The sequence below is a fragment of the Lycorma delicatula genome, chromosome 2, assembly GCF_047948215.1.
Source record: "Lycorma delicatula isolate Av1 chromosome 2, ASM4794821v1, whole genome shotgun sequence".
Taxonomy (NCBI): Eukaryota; Metazoa; Arthropoda; class Insecta; order Hemiptera; family Fulgoridae; genus Lycorma; species Lycorma delicatula.
This window is the reverse complement of record NC_134456.1, coordinates 49,323,693-49,343,114: the sequence shown is the minus strand read 5'-3', so window position 1 is coordinate 49,343,114 and position 19,422 is coordinate 49,323,693. Positions and strand designations below refer to the sequence as shown.

The following is a 19,422-nucleotide window of genomic DNA, read 5'->3' as shown; positions in this document are numbered from 1 at the left end:
CAATGTCATCTTCAGTTAGCTCCTCCAAAACTAATAATTCATCATCAATACACACAAAATACTCAAAAGTTGGCGGCTGGTCATTTTCATTGCTACTAATAATCTGGTCCCATTCCTCAAGTGTCATTCGACAGTTCTCTTTCTTCTCTTGTAACCCTTCATGTTCAAAAATGTTTATTACTTTGAATCCTGATTTTTTGAAGCAATTTGCAATGGTGCGATTTGCTCACAAAAAACCAAGCCTTTCTCATAAATCTCATAGCCTGGAGGATATTGACTTCAGAACTATTTATTCTCTTCTATACATTTTAGAACAAATTTTACGACTTGTTTTCTACAGTAATCTTTGATGTTACTAATAATACCTTGATCCATTGGCTGCAATTTACTTGTATTAGCAGGTTTAACATAGTCTAAATCAGGCATATTATTGAGGGCTGTGCAATTTTTCGTTTCTGTACCTTCATTTCGGTATTCACTCTTTTTAACCAATCTGCGAAGATATCCGATGTCAACCAGGCCTTGTTATTTTGATAATTAACAGGTAAAAAGTTCTGATACCTTTACAAAATCTTGAATTTTTAGATTTCCCAATTAAAAGAAGTGGCAGCTTTTCAGTTCCTGATATACTGGCACACAAAAGTAAAGTGATCTGATCTTTTGCTAAGTTTCCCATCACAAAGCTGACCTTTATATACAAAAGTTTTATCAGGAAGGCTATATCATTCCTTCTCTTAAAGCCCTCCAACAAGCCATTACTGCCATAAAAATTATCAATATGGAGCCTATCAGCAAATTCTTGAACCTTCTTCTCTTTAATCATTGGACCGCTTTATGGAATGTTTTTATTATGCACCTGCTTCATCCATGTTGAGAGACATTTTTCAAGTTCAGAATATTCTGCTGATCATGTTCATTTCATTTTTCCTTTCCCTTCAACACTAAAAACAAATTTTCTCTTCGTTTTGAATTATTCTGTAGAGAGTAGACTTCAGTATATTCAACTCTGTACAGAGTTCATCACACGACTTGGTATGATAAACAGACAATACCTTTAATTTATCAGTAGTTGTCAATAAATTACACTTTTGTTTTGACATTTTGAGCACTTTTATTCACTTGTTTATCATACAAAACCTTAGAGCAATGTAAAAGTAAATGTGTTCAGAAGAAATTCTAATAAGTTTGTAAACAAACCTGTGCAGACCAATATTTAAAATGAAAAATTATTAATAATTATCTTACTTATACAGGCTATTATGGTAAACGGTCTCAGACCTAAACCTCATTGTGAATCTCAGTAGTAGAGGTTTCTCACTTAACCAGGTTTCACTGTATATATTACAAAAAAAAAAAAAAAAAAAAAAAATCAAAATTTTTCAACAGCTTATTTACCTCTTTAACAGTAAAACTGGATAACTTAATGATTTTCTTCGGTGGTGAGGACTCATTACCTTTGGCTTCACTTATCAAACATTTATCTTGATCAGAGGATTCTTGATTTTCCTTCTCTGAAGCACTCATACTGCTGGATGTATTTCTTACCAATGTTATTTTTTTTGGCTAGAAATAAAAAAAAATTAATACAATAATATAAGTGTTTTACATATCATATCACAAAATCAAACTTCTATAGACAACATGATTCTACAATTTTTTTTTATTTTGATCTCAAGACATGGATTTGACAAACCGATTTTAATGTATTTTTAATAAGCAAGATGAGACAGATAAATTTTTAAGTGAAAACAACAGACCCATGTCAGAGTTCAAGTCGAATCAAGCTAATGAAACAGAGACCACTTTTCAAACTTGCAAAGTAATTATACATAAAATAATTTGCAAAAATGTCAATACACTTTACTATCTAAACATTTCTAAGTTTAGAGATTCACAGTAAAGATGCTAAATAAATATAATACACAGTTTTATATCATGTAAGTAAATTATCAGCATAACAACCCATTGCTATGGGAATTTAAATATACAATAAATTTATTTTTCAAATAAGAATAGCACTAGCTAAGCATAATATTATATTTTTCAAGACTGAAATCTCTATTTAGGTTGTTTGCTTCCTAACCGTAGAATGACTTTTGAGTACTCATTATTTGATTAAGGAATTTTTAGTCTTCTAAGTAGAAGTTAATAGAACCCCTAGAAAATTTTAATTTTCTCTTAGTGTGGGTCTGATATTAATAGAAGACCTTAAAATTGTAATTTTCTCTGAGTGTGGGTTTGGAAAATCCTATGACTATATGAGTAAATGATTTTATTTTGTTTTTATATAGATTTGGGGGCAATATTGAGGGTGGGGGAATTTTTAAGTATAAAAATATTGATTTTATGAATTTTCAAATATTTTAGTAATAATATTTTAATAGAATTTCATAATTCACCCCCACTCAAAAAAAATAAATTTTAGATAATTATTTATTGGTTGTATACTTTTTAGTGGAATTTATTTAGTTTCTTCCACTTTACATAATGAATGTAGAAAAATCAAAACATTTTCTTGGAAGGTGATTCTGGTAGTACAGAGCAGAAAATAAATAAGAAAATCTTTTTTTTTATTTATATAAACAAATAATGATAATTTTACAATAAGACTTAAACATTAATTACCCCCCACTGCAAAGAAGAAATCTTAAGTAGCATTTTACATGTATAATTATTTTTCCACTATATAGGTGACTCTCAGTGTTGCTGATCCTTTCTGAGCTCATTCTACTAGTAAAAATAATGAAAAAAGTTTCATATAAACATGGTTCTGGAAATGCTCTATTAGTGAGTTATGGCTAGCAAAAAAATTTTGCCCTGATTCCTAGGCAAAGAGTGAAATAAGACCATACTGAAATTCTACGAACCCAAATTAAGTAGGAAACTTGATGGATTCTTGTGGTTTTTGACCTGACAAACTGAATAAAACAGATTTAAGAACCATATCTCCAGTAGTTTCCACAATATCTAATGTAAAACAGAAAAGTTTGTTGCCTAAAAACTTTGTAATATTAAATTTTTGTTAAATGACTAATAAACGTGTAAATTGTTATCAAAACTTTAGAGAAGTTAATTCTGAGAAAATTGATATAAAATAGCCCAATAAAAAATAAATACAAGTTCTAGAGATTTTATTTTATTACTAACACTTACCAATGAAAACAAAGGTTTTACATGTACAAAGCACATTTGTTTTCTTAAAAAGTACAGCGATACAAAAAATGGAGCTGTATTAACGATAGAATTAGAATCTTAAATAGAATAAATTAGAAATACTTAATAACATAAAAAAACCAGTACTATTGTTATTCAGACAATAAATTTTATGTATCTTTCTCAAATTCACTGTCACATTGAACAATTGAAAAATTATGATTTTGTAAGTTGATAACAGAAATCAGCTGGCCAACAATGCATTTTATGTCATGACATCAATGCATTGCATATTATACGTTACTGCTTTGAATTATTGCCAGTATGGTGAGTTTAATTAAGTGTGTGTGTGTGTTTTAATTGGTATCATAAAACTGATGTTTTATGCCTTTGTTATTTACAACCAAGGCATATGCTGACATGGTATTTATCTCAGAGGTGTGTGATGGAAATGCAACTGCTGCAGAATATCAAAGATGTGGAGTAGAGTATTTTAAATGGCTTAGCGATAGAATCATTGTAATCAGGATAAAATCAAAACCTAAGCTGACGATTGTTAATTTCTATATGCCTACAAGTGCCCACAATGATAAGGTAGAGTGTGTATACAAAGAAATTGACAAAGTAATTAAACACAAAAAAAAAGGATAAAAATTTAATAATTGTTGGAAGATTGGAATGCAAGCATTGGAAAAGGCAAGGAAGGAAATATTGCGGGAGAATAGGGGTTGGGCAAAAGGAATGAAAGAGGGGACCGACTTATTTGCACAAAGTATAATTTAATAATTGCCAACTCCCAATTTAAAAATCATAATAGAAGAATACACACATGGAAAAAGCAGGGCTATACTGCAAAGTATCAGATAGATTATATCATGGTTAAACAAAGATTTAGAAATTAACTTGACTGCAAAACATATCTAGATGCAGACATTGATAGCGACCATAATTTAATGATAATGAAATGTACATTGGGGGTTTAAAAACCTAAAGAAAAAGTGTCAAGATGAATCAGTAGAATTTACAGAAGCTTGAGGACGAGGAGGTAAAGAAAATTTTTGAGGAGGACATCGCAAGAGGTCTCAGTAAAAAATATAAGGTAGAAAGTACAGAAGAATGGTAGAATGTTAAAAAGGAAATTCTTAAATCAGCAGAAGTGAGCTTAGGTGGAACAAAGGAACTGGAAGAAAACCTTGGATATCAGAGGATATTTTACAGCTGATGGATGAACGTAGAAAGTATAAGAACGTTAGTGATGAAGGTGTGAAAGGAACTATCAACAATTAAGAAATACTATTTCTTTTAATAAACGTGCAAATTAGTTAAAGAAGAGTGGATTAAAGAAAAGTGTTCAGAAGTGGAAAAAGAAATTATTATCATTGGTAAAAGAGACGGAGCATAAAGGAAAGTTAAGGGGAATTTTGTGGTTGTAAGTTAAAATCTAATGTGTTAATAAAGATGGTAACAGATTTATAATACAAAAGAAAAGGTTGATAAGTGGGTGGAATATATTGAAGAGTTATACAGAAGAAATAAATTAGAAAAACTGATGTTACAGAAGAAGAGGAGGAAGTCGAAGAGGATGGAAAAGGAGATACAATACTGAGATCTGAATTTAATAGAGCATTAAAGGATTTGAATGGCAGAAAGGCTCCTGGGAGAGACGGGATGCCTACAGAATTACTGCACAGTGCAGGTGAGGAAGCGATAGATAGATTATATAAACTGGTATGTAATATTTATGAAAAAGGGGAAGTTCCATCAGACTTCAAAAAGAGTGTTATTGTCATGATACCAAAGAAAGCAGGAGCAGAAAAATGTGAAAAATACAGAGCAATTAGCTTAACTGCTCATGCATCAAAAATCTTAACTAGCATTCCGTAAGGAGAATTAACAGAAGAGTAGAAGTGTTAGGAGACGACCAATTTGGTTTCAGGAAAAGTGCAGGGACAAGGGAAGCAATTTCAGTATTCAGACTAATAATAGAAGGAAAATGAAAGAAAAACAACCTTTCATACATGGCATTTATAGATTAGAATAGGCATTTGATAATGTATACTAGAATAAAATGTTCAGCATTTTAAAAAATTAGGATTTTAAAAAGTACAGACATAGAAGAACAATTGCTAACATTTACAGGAACCAATCAGCAACAGTTTGGAACCAAACTACATCAGTAATAATCTAAGAGCATAAGAAAGAAGCAGTAATAAAAAAGGGAGTCCAACAAGAATGTTCCTTATCCCTGTTACTTTTTAATCTTTACATAGAACTAGCAGTTAATGATGTTAAAGAACGATTTAGATCCGAAGTAAGAGTACAAGGTGAAAAGACAAAAATTCTATGATTTGCTGATGATATAGTAATTCTAGCCAAGAGTAAAAATGATTTATAAGAAAGAATGAATGGCATGGATGAAGTCCTTCGCAAGAACTACCATATGAAAATAAACAAGAACAAAACGAAAGTAATGAAATGTAGTATAAATAAAGTAGATTGATCACAGAATATAAAAATAGGATGAGAAAAGACTATGGAAGTAAAAGAATCTTGTTATTTGGGAAGTAGAATCACTAAAGATGAATGAAACAGTAGCGATATAAGATGCCAAATAGCACACGCTAAATGAGCCTTCAGTAAGAAATATAATTTGTTTACATCAAAAATTAATTTAAATGTCAGGAAAAGATTTTTGAAAGTGTATGTTTGGAGAGTAGCTTTATATGGAAGTGAAACTTGGATGATCGGAGTACCTGAGAAGAAAAGATTAGTTTTTGAAATGTGGTGCTATACGAGAGTGTTAAAAATCAGATGGATAGATAAAGTGACAAATGAAGAGGTGTTGCAACTAACTGATGAAGAAAGAAGCATTTGGAAAAATATAGCTAAAAGAAGAGACAGACTTATAGGCTACATCCTAAGGCATCCTGGAGTAGTCACTTTGATGTTGGAGGGACAGGTAGATGGGGAAAATTGTGCAGGCACGCAAAGTTTGGAATATGTAAAACAAATTGTTAGGAATGTAGGATGTAGGAGGTATACCAAATGAAACGACTGGCACTACATAGGGAATTTTAGAGAGCTGCATCAATTCAGTTGATGACTGAAGACAAAAAAAAGAAAAAAGTATCACAATATGGAAAATGGAAAGAACTTCACTTTATCAGTTTATCCGCCAGTATTTGCTGTAATGTATCATTTACAATTTTATTGCACACTATTGGGCAAAAATAAATAATATTTTTCTTTTTGAAGGCTTTGAATTGTTTTAGCCAACCATCTCATACTGCACATCTTCAGTTCTGATTTTTTTACTTTTTCAGTGATGTAGGACGGGCAAATGGCAGGGTTGGAATACGAGAAGTTGAAAATTGTTCATATCCTTCTTCAGCTTTCAAGAGAATCCTGAAAGGTAAATGACTGGAAATTAAACAGGAATGCGGAATCATTAAATTTCATAAAAATTTTAATTAATTATGAAATTAGTATCTATGTTGAATTGAAGATAAAAAAGTATTCATTTCTTAATAGTTTACTGATATAGTAGGTTAAAGCACTATGTATTTCACTTCAGTATTAAAAACCTTTTTGTATGAAAAATGCATTATTAGTTGCAGTTCCCAAGGACTGAAGAAGAATGAATGGAAGATGCATCAAAGTTTGAAAAAAAATAGCATTTCCACACTGTACAGGCACTATTGATGGGAAATATATTGCAATTAAAAAAAACACCAGAAGCTTGTTCACATTATTTTAATTATGAAGGGTTTCATAGTGTAATTCTAATAGAGATTGCAGGACCAGAATATGAATTTTTGATGGCTGATATAGGTTGTAATGGCGGAGTATCAGATGGAGAGGTTATAAATGTAACTCAGTTTTATACACATCAGGTAAATAAACAATTACATCTGCCAAAACCAACTCAGTTGTCAGAGACTTCTCAAGTCATTCCATTCTTTTTCATTGCAGAAGAAGCATTTTCCTTGAGTGAAAATATAATGAAACTTTATTCTAGATAGAATCTTATAATTATAGATTTTCTAGAGCCCAAAGGGTTGCTGAAAATGCATTCGGTGTCTTAACACAATGGTTTGGAGGGTTTAAAACAACTATAAACCTGAGTCCACAGAACATAGCAACAGTTTCCTTAGCATGTCTTAACTATCATGATTTCTTACTTACCAAAGGAGTTGTTATCAGACTAGTGAAATATAATAATGTCTAATGAATTACCAACTGATCCTAAGATTCAACCTCTGCAAGTTCACAAAGACTGCAGAATTGTTAATTCCACTATTGAAATGAGACTAACTCTGTAAATACTTTAACAATGAAGGAAGAGTACCTTGGAAAGATGAAGGGTACTGCTAACTAATGCATTGAATTAACTATTAATTTTTGTCTATTTCTTATTTAGTGTATGTAAGTGTATTACAGTGTTTCAAAGTGTAGTTTCAAATAGTAATGTCATTAATAATTACACACTATGCTATAATAATTTTATTTATTTTCATGTAAAAAAGGTTGTACTGAAAAACTATTGAGTTCAGTATTAGACATTTATAATTTAGAACTTTCTACAAACTCTTCTTTAGTATCTAATTAAAAAAGTTACTGTACTTAGTTCTTTAATAAAAAATTTTGTAATATTTTCAGTAAAACATCTTTATATTAATAATAATAATAATGATAATTTGTTGAATCATATTTAGTAACAGAAACTTACATTAATGATTTCTTCAGATTCTTCTACTTCCACGGATGACAATCTGTGATCTGCAGTTTCTTGGTCCGCAATGAACTTCATTTCATTGAAATACCACAGATGAGGTTCATAAATGTTGTCAGTCCCAGATACAGTTGTTATAGACTATTTTACTTCCAACAATTCTTTTCAAAAATTGAGCACGAAGTTGATTTTTTTAACTACATCTGGTCGAAAAGCATCTAGATATTAACTTCTGTAGAAGTCTAATAATTTTTCATAAGCAGATGACTTTACATTTCTGTCAGTATACTTTGGATTATTTTGATTACAAAGAACACGCATTTCATGATAAATATGAATAAATTTCATAAGAAATCTTTTTTGTCTGAATGACCAAATTTTTGTGTAAATAAATTTAGACACTTGTAAAGCAAAATTGAACTGAACAGAAAAAATAAAATACCACAAATTACGTTTACAGCAGATCAGAAACAAAGACAAATTCATTTACACTGCACAAAAACCGAAAATCTACTTGAATTATTGTGTAACTGAAGATTTGAAAAATATTGTGCAATACAGAGAGACAATAAATTGAGTGATTTTCAAAAAGCTTTGAATTCATTTTTAAATTGTATAATATCATTAAAAAATTGTGCAATGCCATTTTAGAAGCTCAATGTATTGTTCAATCTTGACGTCACAGAAGTATTTTGTGCAATAATATTGTACATGTAGCATAGGTACATCAATTTTCTCTACAAGTTTTGATAATAAGTTTTATGCATTTTTTTAGTCATTTAACAAAGTTTTTCTATAACAAACGTAGAAAAAAAGTGTGTTTTCAGATAATACATTTTTTCTGTTTTGCATCGAATATGAAATAACATGTCATAAATTGCACTGTTGCCTAGCTGAATTCTGTCACCAACTTACAAAACCATAATTTCTCAAATTTTCAATTTGACAGTGAATTCAAGAAAGAAACATAAAATTTATTGTCTGAATAACATCAGTATGGTTTTTCATTTTATTAATTTTTTTATTTCTATCTTTTATACAACTATTTTTTGTACCATTACACTTTATAAGAAAACAAACAACATGCTTTGTAAGTTTAATCCATTTGTTTTTATTGGTAAGTTTTAGTAATAAAATCAAATTTCTCGAACTTGTATTGTTTTTTATTGGGCTATTTTACATCAATTTTTCTCAGAATTAAATTCTCTACAAGTTTTGATAATCAATAAATTTTACACATTTATTAGTCACTTAACAAACAATTTATATTACAAATGTACAAAAAAAAGGAGTTTTTAGACAACAAACCTTTCTATTTTACGTCAGATATTGTGAAAACTACTGGAGATATGGTTCTGGAACCTATTTTATATAATTTGTCAGATCAAAAAGTATAAGAAACCATCAAATTTACTCGTTAATTTGGGTTTGTAGAATTTCAATATGGATTTATTTCACTCTTTGCCCAGGAATCAGGGTGAAATCTTTCACTAGTTGTAACTCGCTAATAGAGCATTTCCATAACCATGTTTATATGACACTTTTTTCATTATTTTTGCTAGTAGAATGAGCTCAGAAAGTGCCAGTAACACTACGTGAATCCCCAGTATAAGAATAAATAACCAATGCCTGGAAAGTATAACAACTTTGTTGTCAGCTTTTTATTTCAACCATTAATTCCAGCATTGAGTGTGACAGTCTTCCCTCACCACTTGAATGGATATTACTTTGTAAAATATGATTAGGGTTGTTTAAATATATAACGTTTTTAAAAAAATTTGTTTCTTTCTTGTAAATATTAATTTACAAATAATATAATAACTATATGCTATAAGTTACTTATAAAATAATTATATAAAAAAATATTACCTGCAGATTAGTCGATTCACTTTTTTTCAGTCCAGAAGTGGTAAGCTTTCTTTTTGATGTTTGTTTTGACTGTCGAGTTTCTCCTGTTACAGCTGTATTTGATAAATTAAGTGAATCATTGTTAATAACAGATGAACTGTCATTTGTTTCCGATATACCTTCCACGCTAAGTTCATCATCAAGACCATCCTATTAAAAAAAAAATTAAAATAAATAATGTAACCAATAGTATTTCAATGAATTTTGAATGAACATTAACAAATTAAAGGGTGAGCAACATAAAACCAAATCCATAATGAAACCACTATCCAACACTATTTATGAAAGACTCTCACACAACTAGTGGATGTATATGTTGCTACTGATTGTTGCTGCCGTTCATCAGGTGGTTAGGTTCCAGTGCAGTATATGTTTTGTTGCAGTGCAGTACTGTGAGTGCAGTTGTGTTTGTGTAAAATGTCTAATTCAGTCCAGGAGAGGATAGCTATAGTTAAGGCCTATATTCATTCTAGATCGTTTGAAGAATTACATCAAGTATTTGTAGAAAAATACGTCACTTGTAGAAAAAATGCCTACATCACAGTGAAGAGTAGCATACACGATTTAGTTAAAAAATAGTATACAACAGGTTTGGTTTCAACTGCAAAACAAAATAGGCAACCTTCCATTAGGACTCCACAGGCCATTGCCAGTATTAAAAATAAAATTACTACCAGTCCAAAAAATCACAAGTTATCCCAACAATCTGGTGTTAATACACATCTTGTCATAAAATTTTTCATGAATTAAAATTGAAACCATACTGCATTACAACTGTGCAAAAACTGATGGAGACAAACAATCAAAACAACTTGATTATTGCAACTGGCTTCTCAAAAACACTGTTGGTGGACAGATAGACCCAATGTTGTATTTCATGTCAGATGAGGCATAGTTTCATTTATCTGGCCATGTTAATTCGCAGAACATCAGGTATTGGATGGTGAGGAATCCTCATGAGATACTCAAGCGTCCACTTCATGATCAGAAAATTGGTGCCTGGTGTGTCATTTCTGGTAATCATATAATGGGACCAATATTTTTTGACTGGACTGTCAGTACACAAGTTTACTTCACAATTTTTGAAGAATTCTATGTGCGATTAACTGTTAATGAAAACGAATACAGCTTCTTCCAACAAGACAGAACGTGTCACACATCGAAAGTTTCACTGAATCGCATTCATGCAGCTTTCACCAATGAATGAGCTGTCAGCAGAGGATGGTGGCCTCCATGCTCCCCAGAGTTATCTAATTGCGATTTTTTCCTTTGGAGCTACTTTATGGATCTACTTTATGGAGCTACTTTAGGAGAGAGTTTATGCATCTAATCCCCACAATATTGATGAACTGAAGGTAAACATTCAACAAGAAATCAATGCAATTGACGTTTTGCATCAGACGACTCTCAATATGATCAGTTGAATACTAAAGTGCATCGATGCAGAGGATGGTCATTCTGAACATCTTCTGTAACAATAAGATAAATAAATGCAACATTTAAATTACGTTTTATGTTTTTCTTATTTAATTTATCCATATCATTCATAAAATTTCATTCCAACAAAACCTATAGATTCTGAGCGGTTATGTTATGGGTTCAGTTTTATGTTGCTCACCTGTATATACTCCTATGTCAAATTCATCACTTTGGTTAATTTCTAGAAAATATTTTCTTTTACGACTTTCTGTTTTTTCAAGAATAAATTTTAGTAAATTATATCAATATCAAATGTTATTTTTACTCATCATTGTAAATTAGTTGTTTAACAGCTGACTTTTCAAGTCAAAGGTTCTAAGGTTCAAATCCTAACAAAAGTTAGTTGTTTTTATACAGATTTGAAAACTAGACATAGACATAACGTGGACACCAGTGTACTTTGAAGCTTTAAAACAGCTGCAGTTCATGCCTTCTGCACTGAGCTTCCTCATGCTTAATCGATTACATACTTTCTCTACCCATTCATCACCAAAGATCAATTTGAGCCCATCTATATCTCTACCCATTTTCTTGCGTTAGTCAAAAGTACTGTCTATTACATCTTTCCTCCTCTTACTATCAATATTGTACTTGAATACTTTCAGAGCTTTTTTATTTGTTGTTCTTTATCAAGAAATTAACTCCATAAATCAATTTATGAACATAACATATATACATGTAAAAATTAATGAACTATTATTAGAGATTTTTTTGAGTAGCAAGCTAACTGGAAAAGGCAAAACGTTAAAAAAATTAAAATCTTATAGTAATCAATTTCTATCACAATCATAAAAAAATGAATAGTTAAGTTAAACTAGTACATGATTGCTATACCACTTATTCATTACAACATTAATGACAGACAAATCTCATTTTACTGTATTATATGAAAATATAGTGAAATATATCAAACCTGAAGAATTGATTTTATTAATGCAGGCTACTATAGTATATAAAAAATCAATAGACAATTAATATTAGAAAAAGAATTAAAATGAAAAAAGATTAGAAGTCCATAATGTAATATTAAGCAGAAAATCCATACCACATTTAAAAACTCCTCAGTTCTTAAAAAAAAAAAATTATTTGTTTTTGGGAGAGGGAGTGGGGTGGTGAGAGAGAAAGAGAATCATACAATTATTGTTAAATTGTTGGATGAACCAACACACATACTAATTTTAGAGTAAACTCTCTTTTTGAATAAAAAGAAGAAAACCTCACTATGAATAAGTCAATGACTCACAAATCTAAGTTGCTAGTGAAAATTGTGACAAAACAGTATTTTAGAAAAACATGTCCAAAGTTTTGAAATTTTATTGTAAATCCAGTTATAAATAAAAATAAGTATTCTAAATTTTATGACAGCTTACTAACTTTTTTAGAATAAATAAGTACTTAAAACTGAAACTAATTTTAGAATTTTAGCTAAAAAAAAAAATAATTAAGTGAATGAAATAAAAAAAAATACATTTTTCATTAACACAGAAATATAAATAAACTTTTCTGTTCATATTTTAAACACAAAGATTCATGATCACTTCCAAAAAAAAATATACAAATTGTAACTAATTTCTATAACAAAATAAAGAATTACTTACTTCTAAAACATCATCTTCATCAAGAAGTTCTGCTTCCTCATGATTACCAGAATCATCCATAACATCTGCAAGAATATAACATTTAAACTGAGTATTGATGACTTCAGTAAGCTGATTATCTAATAATAAAAATATCAGCTAGGCATCAAGAAAATTAAACGGTTAGATAAGTATGACAACCTAACACTTAGAAAAAAAGAGGAAGAATGTAATACAAGTTTATTTCATATACATACATCAAATTAACTATAGACATTAAATAAAAAAGGAAATATTTGGTAAAAGTATTCTACATAACATTTATATAATTAATCAAAGCAGGTAGAATCATAACATCGTAACTGAACATAAAGCTAGTTCTATAATTATGCTAGTTAACTTCCTCTATTCACTGCTGATGCAGTAAAACTAAGTCTAAAATAAAAATATTAAGCTCACACTCTTTTCAAAATTCCAATTTAGCAGAACAATTATGACTCTAAGGAAAATACTTTACACTATTAAAAAGTAGAGATATTATAGTTAACTCACATTCTAAATAAGAACTATAGTTAAAATTGTGCATAGTTTTAATCACACTGCAATCTTAAAGTACAGATACTACCTGAAGACCCATACTGATTAACAATTATTTTGGTTTTAATTACTTATGTGATTTTTCTTAACAATTATTTTTTTTGTCTCACACGACAATTATATTTCATAACTTAGATATACTTCCCAGTGAAAATATGTGAATTATCCCCATACCTTGAGCTAGTGTCCCCAATTTTAATGGAGTAAAACGTGTACTCTAAGAGTCATGATTCTGCAATATTCAGTTATCAAAAATCCATTAACATGAGATTATTTTTGTATTAGTAAGGACTTAATGGAAATAGTTATCGAGGTATTAAACTTTTTTTAATGATCAAAAAATAATTTAATGATGATTGTAAATACACATCTGGGTAAAGCGATGACATAACTCCTTTAATAAAAGCAGGTAATTTATCAAATTTACTGGTTCAATAAGCATTCACTTGCCAGTCATTAATTTCATGCAAGGAAATTATCAAGTAAATCTAAATTGATGACTAGTCTTAAATTAAAAAACAAATAGTTTAACCCTATAAATTGCAGATGTCATGTTCTACAACCTCTATTTTAATTATAAAGTCACCGCCGCACTAGGAGACTTTTGAGAAATTTTTCATCAACCAAGGAATACAAATTGAGAACAGTGTTCCCCAGAATCCTGAGCAAAATGGAATCAGTGAAAGGCTCAACTATTTTGAATTTGACGTTTATTATATGATTTGCTAGTATCAAAGTCATCATGGGAAGAAGCAGTACAATCATCAGCAGTGTATGTAGTAAATTGTTTATTAACAAAATCATTATAAAAGATATATAACCCAATAAATTACTGTACAATAAGAAGATAGAGCTAGAAAAATAAAAGTAAAATAAAATCTTTAGATCTGAACCTTATATACAAGTACCAAAAGAAAACCAAAAAGAAAATTTGATCCAAGGAAAAAATTGTACACAACAGGTTACACATGTAATAGATATCAGTTATGGGGTCAAGAGAGATAAAATTATAACTGCTACAAATGTTATCTTTGACAAAAAAGAAAAGAAAACAACCAAGAATAATGAACATGAGAATTAAACACTACCAATGCTGTTACAAATTTGTGACAACAGCAAACAACTGAATAATTAAGAGATTATTAAAACACGAACAAGTAATGGAGTAACAGGAGGAGAAAAGAAGATCAAGTTAATAAAATACAAAATATTAGATTAGAAAATGAAAGTTTTAATAGTACAAAATTAAGAAGTAATAAAAAAATGAACTTACCATCCAAATTTGATGAATATGATCTAAGTTTAATGATAAGCGGTATTACACCAACAGAATTTCCTCACAGTTACCAGGAAGCAAAAAAAAGAGGTAGATTGAGATACTATACCTACTCCTTTATGTAAACATTTAAATGAATAAGAGTGTTAGTAATCTTGTTCAAGATTAGATCTCTGTATATTTATGAAAATCATATGTACGTTTTGATTTGGGTAGACAATGTTTCTAATAATTCATATGATGTAAATACTTTTTTAAGAACTTTCTAACATTAGAGTTTGAAATAGGTCTGCGCTGGATGCAGTAATAAAAGTGTGTTCCCTGGCAGAAGGGATAATGGCGAGCCAATAGGGGAACTGCACAATATAAGGAACGCATTTAACTGCATTTCTCACGATGCAATCAGGCATGCTATGGATCATTTTTGGTGTTCCAGTGTATCTGAAAAGAATTATATGCTTGGATCTCAGTGACAGGAGTGTTGTATGTAAGGTGGATGGTCTAGAGTTCTGGAGCAAGGAGTAAGCAGAAGGTTCCCCCAGGGGTCAGTCCTCGGGCCAACTCTATGGAATCTTACACGATGGTGTATTTTGTGTTCCTGTGGCCCATAAAGTGAGGTATGCAGACAACCTTGTTTTGGTTGTGGAGGCTGAAGTTAGTGGGGTTGGAGGGCAACCCGAGATAAAGTATTTAAGCATATGGGTAGATGCGCGGCTGTGGTTTGGCACGCATGTCCTCAAGGCATGCAGTACGGTAGATAGGGCCATGTGTCTCATTGCAGGCGTCCTGCGAAACTGTGAGAGGCCCCGGCAGCAAAGGAGAAGGTTCTTGACTGGGGTTGCCTATGCTGCGGTTCTTTACGAAGCAAAAATATGGTGTCTGCTATGAAATACGGCAAGTACAGAGCGATTCTTAAGTCGCTACACAGGAGATGCTGTCTGCGGGTGGCATCTGCTTGTAGAACTACATCCAGAGAGGTGCTCGAGGTCATCATGAGTATTTGGCCAGTGGATCTTGTGGCTGCATTATGGCCCAGAATGCATGAGTCTGTTGGCTTGACCCCTACAGATAGGAAGACAGCGAAGGTGGCGATTGAGGAGAAACTTTGAGGACATGGCAGAAGTGGAAACAGGAGATGAAGTGCAGGTGGACCCACAGGATAATTTGTGATATTAGCAGATGAACTCCAAGACCCCATGGATCACTGGATTTTTATCTCACTCAGATGCTGACGAGCCATGGGGGCTTCAGGGCATATTTAATATCTTAGAGACTAGACTGTATGGAAACGTGCTATAATTGCAGAACAGAAGAAATGGTGCAGCATGTTTTCTTTGAGTGCTCCCATTTTGCTATGGAGAGAGGCGAAATGCTTGCACTTCTGGGTATGATGATTTTATTCCCGCCTGAGGGGCTTATGGGCTTCATACTGACCAAAGATGAACACTGGCTTGCTGCGGCCAGGTATTGCAGAGCTGTCATGGAGATGCTTCGGATGACAGAAGAAGCATGGAAAGCAGACAGATGCCCGAGAGCTCTGATGCAGAGGACAGGGATACAGGCAAATGTCTAGGGGGCTTCCAGACCATGTGGGAGTCGCCTGGATGCGGTGAACATGCAGTTACTCTGATACTCGGAGCAGGAAGATAAGCTCCGGTTTCTAGAGCTAATTAAGAAAAAAAAATTGAAGTACTCCTGAGTACAAAGGTTACGTTCTTGTCCAAGGGATTTATAGATTCCAGCTAACTAAAGAAGAGCACTGGCTTGCTGTGGTTTAGTCCATATGGAGATGCTCCAGACGAAGGAAGAAGAAAACAGATGGGTGCCTGAGAGCTCTCGTGCGGAGGACATGGCTGCAGGTGAGTGTCCAGGGGGCCTCCTGAACCTGTGGGGGTCGCCTGAATGCAGTGAACCCATGGTCACTCTGATGCCCAGTGCAGGAAGGTAAGCTCTCTCTTTCTGAAGTTATGTCTCACAGCAGTTCCTTCCAGAAAGGGGAAGGACTATCAGAGGTGGAGGTTTAGTCGGTAGGGCGCAGGCACACATGCACTCAATAACATCTTGCGGAACCTATTGGCAAGCCCGACACTTTGTATGTAATAAGGCATTAGTTTGAAATGAAATAGGACTAGTTTTGATCAGAAATTAAAATTCTGATGAATAGTATTTGAAAGAAAAGGAAATTCTTTAATCATTTCTCAAAAGTAACAAAAGGAATCAATTCAAAAAGTGTTGAAAAGATTTCATTTAGAAAACTGCAAGGAAGTAAGCCAAACAAAGCTTAACATAATGTTAAAATAAGATTATATATGTGATCTACCACATCATGAATTAATAGGCTTACTTTATGTACATTACATTGAAGTAATAGGTCTAATCTTTGTTTTTTAGTAACTATTTTAGTCAATTTAAGAAATTTTTATACATACAAACATTGGAAACATTTAAAATAAACAGTTATATATAAGATTTGATAAAAAAATGAAGTATTTTTAAATTTCTAGGGCTGTACAAGTCCAATTGTCACAATTTCTTTTTTGTTATATTGTTACACTTGTCCCTAACATATGTTTAAATTAGTGGCCACAATAACTGCTTAGTGTATTGTTGGCCGTCAAAAAGGTCACACATGTTTTGCTCTGGTTGCGGATTTTTAACTTGTAGAAAAAATGGAACAGAGAACTTGCACTAAATTTTGCTTTAAGAATGGAATTAAGTGCAGCACCACATTGTAAATATTGAACTTGATTTGGAAATTCTTCTATGAATAAAACAAGCATTTACATATGGTATAAGTGTTTTCAAGAGAGCCGTGAAGATGTTGAATATGATGAGTGCCCTGGATGTCCCAGCACATCAACAACCAACGAAGATGTTGAAAAAGCAAAAAAATAATTATGGGCAATCGCCAAAGCACTATCAGGATGTCAATATGGATTACTACCTGGAAGTTCTACACCATTTATGCAAAGCAATCCAAACAAAATGCCTGGATTTGTGGCGAAAAAATTCATGGCAACTGCACCACAATAATGCACCTGGTTATACTTCAATCACTGTTTGTTTATGAATTTTTAGCCAAAAACAACACTATTATGATGCCTTAGCCTCCACATTCACCGGACATGGCCTCCTGCGACTACTTTCTATTCCCCAAGCTGAAAAGAACAATGAAAGATGTTTTGCCAACATTGAAGAGATCAAGACAGAATCGTTGAAGAATCTATCTTTCATCTTTAAAGGAGCTAATTGCCATACCAGAAATTCCATTCCAGAGGTGCTTCGAAGATTTGAAAAAACTCTGGTACAAATGTATTGTATCTGAATAGGAGTACTCTGAGGGTGACAAAATCAATTTTGATGGATAAATTAAGATTTTTTGACAAAAACTAAAATTCCGAGTATTTTTTTTATTAAACCTAGCATATGAAACAATAAATTATTAACAAACTTAGAAGAAATGTGAAAACCATTTAACTTGTAATTAAAATGCTTATATGGATGCTGATTTTACAAATGATAATAATATAAATAGCATAAGTCGACTTTTATAAAAATGAATGAAAATACTATACTTTGGAACTTTAAGAAACAATCAATTATAACAATATCAAATACAGAAGCAGAATACGTAGCTCTGTCAGAATGACTTTACAGTAAACATTTAATAGAATTACTTAAAATATCAGAAAGTACATAGGTAAACTGAATATAATCAATTATGTATAAAGATAGCTTCAATTCAAAGACAAAATGTTCAAAACTCATTAACATGAAATTCTTTTGCGAGGCAACATACTCAACAGAAGTGTCACTTCATTGTAGCAGGTGGGCCAGAAAAAAGTAGCCCTAACAGAATATGGAATATTGAATAGAACAATAACTTCATAAGTTTGTGCACAGAATATTAGCATAGAAAATTGTAACAAAGTAATGGAATGTACATTCCTAAGAATGTACAAACTCCCCTCCTGTGAGTCACGTGATCATCCCTACTTCCTCCCCCATGCTCTGTCAGTTGTCTGCTGAGATCAAGAAAGTGAGGCGTGTTGTGTTGTGCGTGCATTAGTGATGAATTTAATATAAGAGTGAGTGAATACTGTAGTTACACATCAGAACCAGTTCTTGAAGGAAACACAAGAGTTATTCTGCAAACCGTTTTCTAATCTTCCTGTCCCAGCTAAATGCAGCATTCAGCAATTAGGGAAGAAATGGTGCCAAATGGGTTCTGGTGTAAATGTACCAAAGAACAAGGCACCATCTGCCTTCACTCCTGAACTTCATACACACATTTCCGAAGTGATGCTTTGTATTCGGAAATCTATACAACATATCGGGGTTATTAAAACAAGCTGCAGTCCTGTCCTGGAATGCTTGAAGTAATTAAAGTTATGCAGTAATTAAAGGAATGGGATAAGGGAAAATGTGGCTTTTGTTGCTGGTTGCAGATAGTCAATTCCTGAGTGTTTGAAATTGGGTTTTTTTCCATTTTTATACTCTTTTTGGTTCTTTTCCCTTTTTATTGACCTATTTATGTTTATCATGTCAGATGAAGCATGGTTTCATTTATCAGAAAATCCGCACTTAATACATGAAGTACTCTTACTTGACCAGAAGATAGGTGTGTGGTATGCTGTGCATGCCATGCATGTTATTGATCCAATATATTTCAACACCACAGTCTACACAGATGTCTTCCT

General features: G+C 31.9%; 1 protein-coding gene across 1 annotated transcript in view; it reads right to left on the bottom strand.

Annotated features, from left to right (window-relative positions):
• LOC142318786 (uncharacterized) overlaps positions 1-19,422 on the bottom strand; it is a 36,299-nt gene that overhangs the window by 9,602 nt on the left and 7,275 nt on the right. Inside the window, exons 3-5 of the mRNA XM_075355256.1 lie at positions 12,871-12,935; positions 9,755-9,943; positions 1,396-1,563 (exon numbers count right to left, since the gene is read on the bottom strand). Coding sequence (XP_075211371.1) covers positions 1,396-1,563; positions 9,755-9,943; positions 12,871-12,935 — 422 coding nt within the window. The remainder of the gene's footprint in view (positions 1-1,395; positions 1,564-9,754; positions 9,944-12,870; positions 12,936-19,422) is intronic.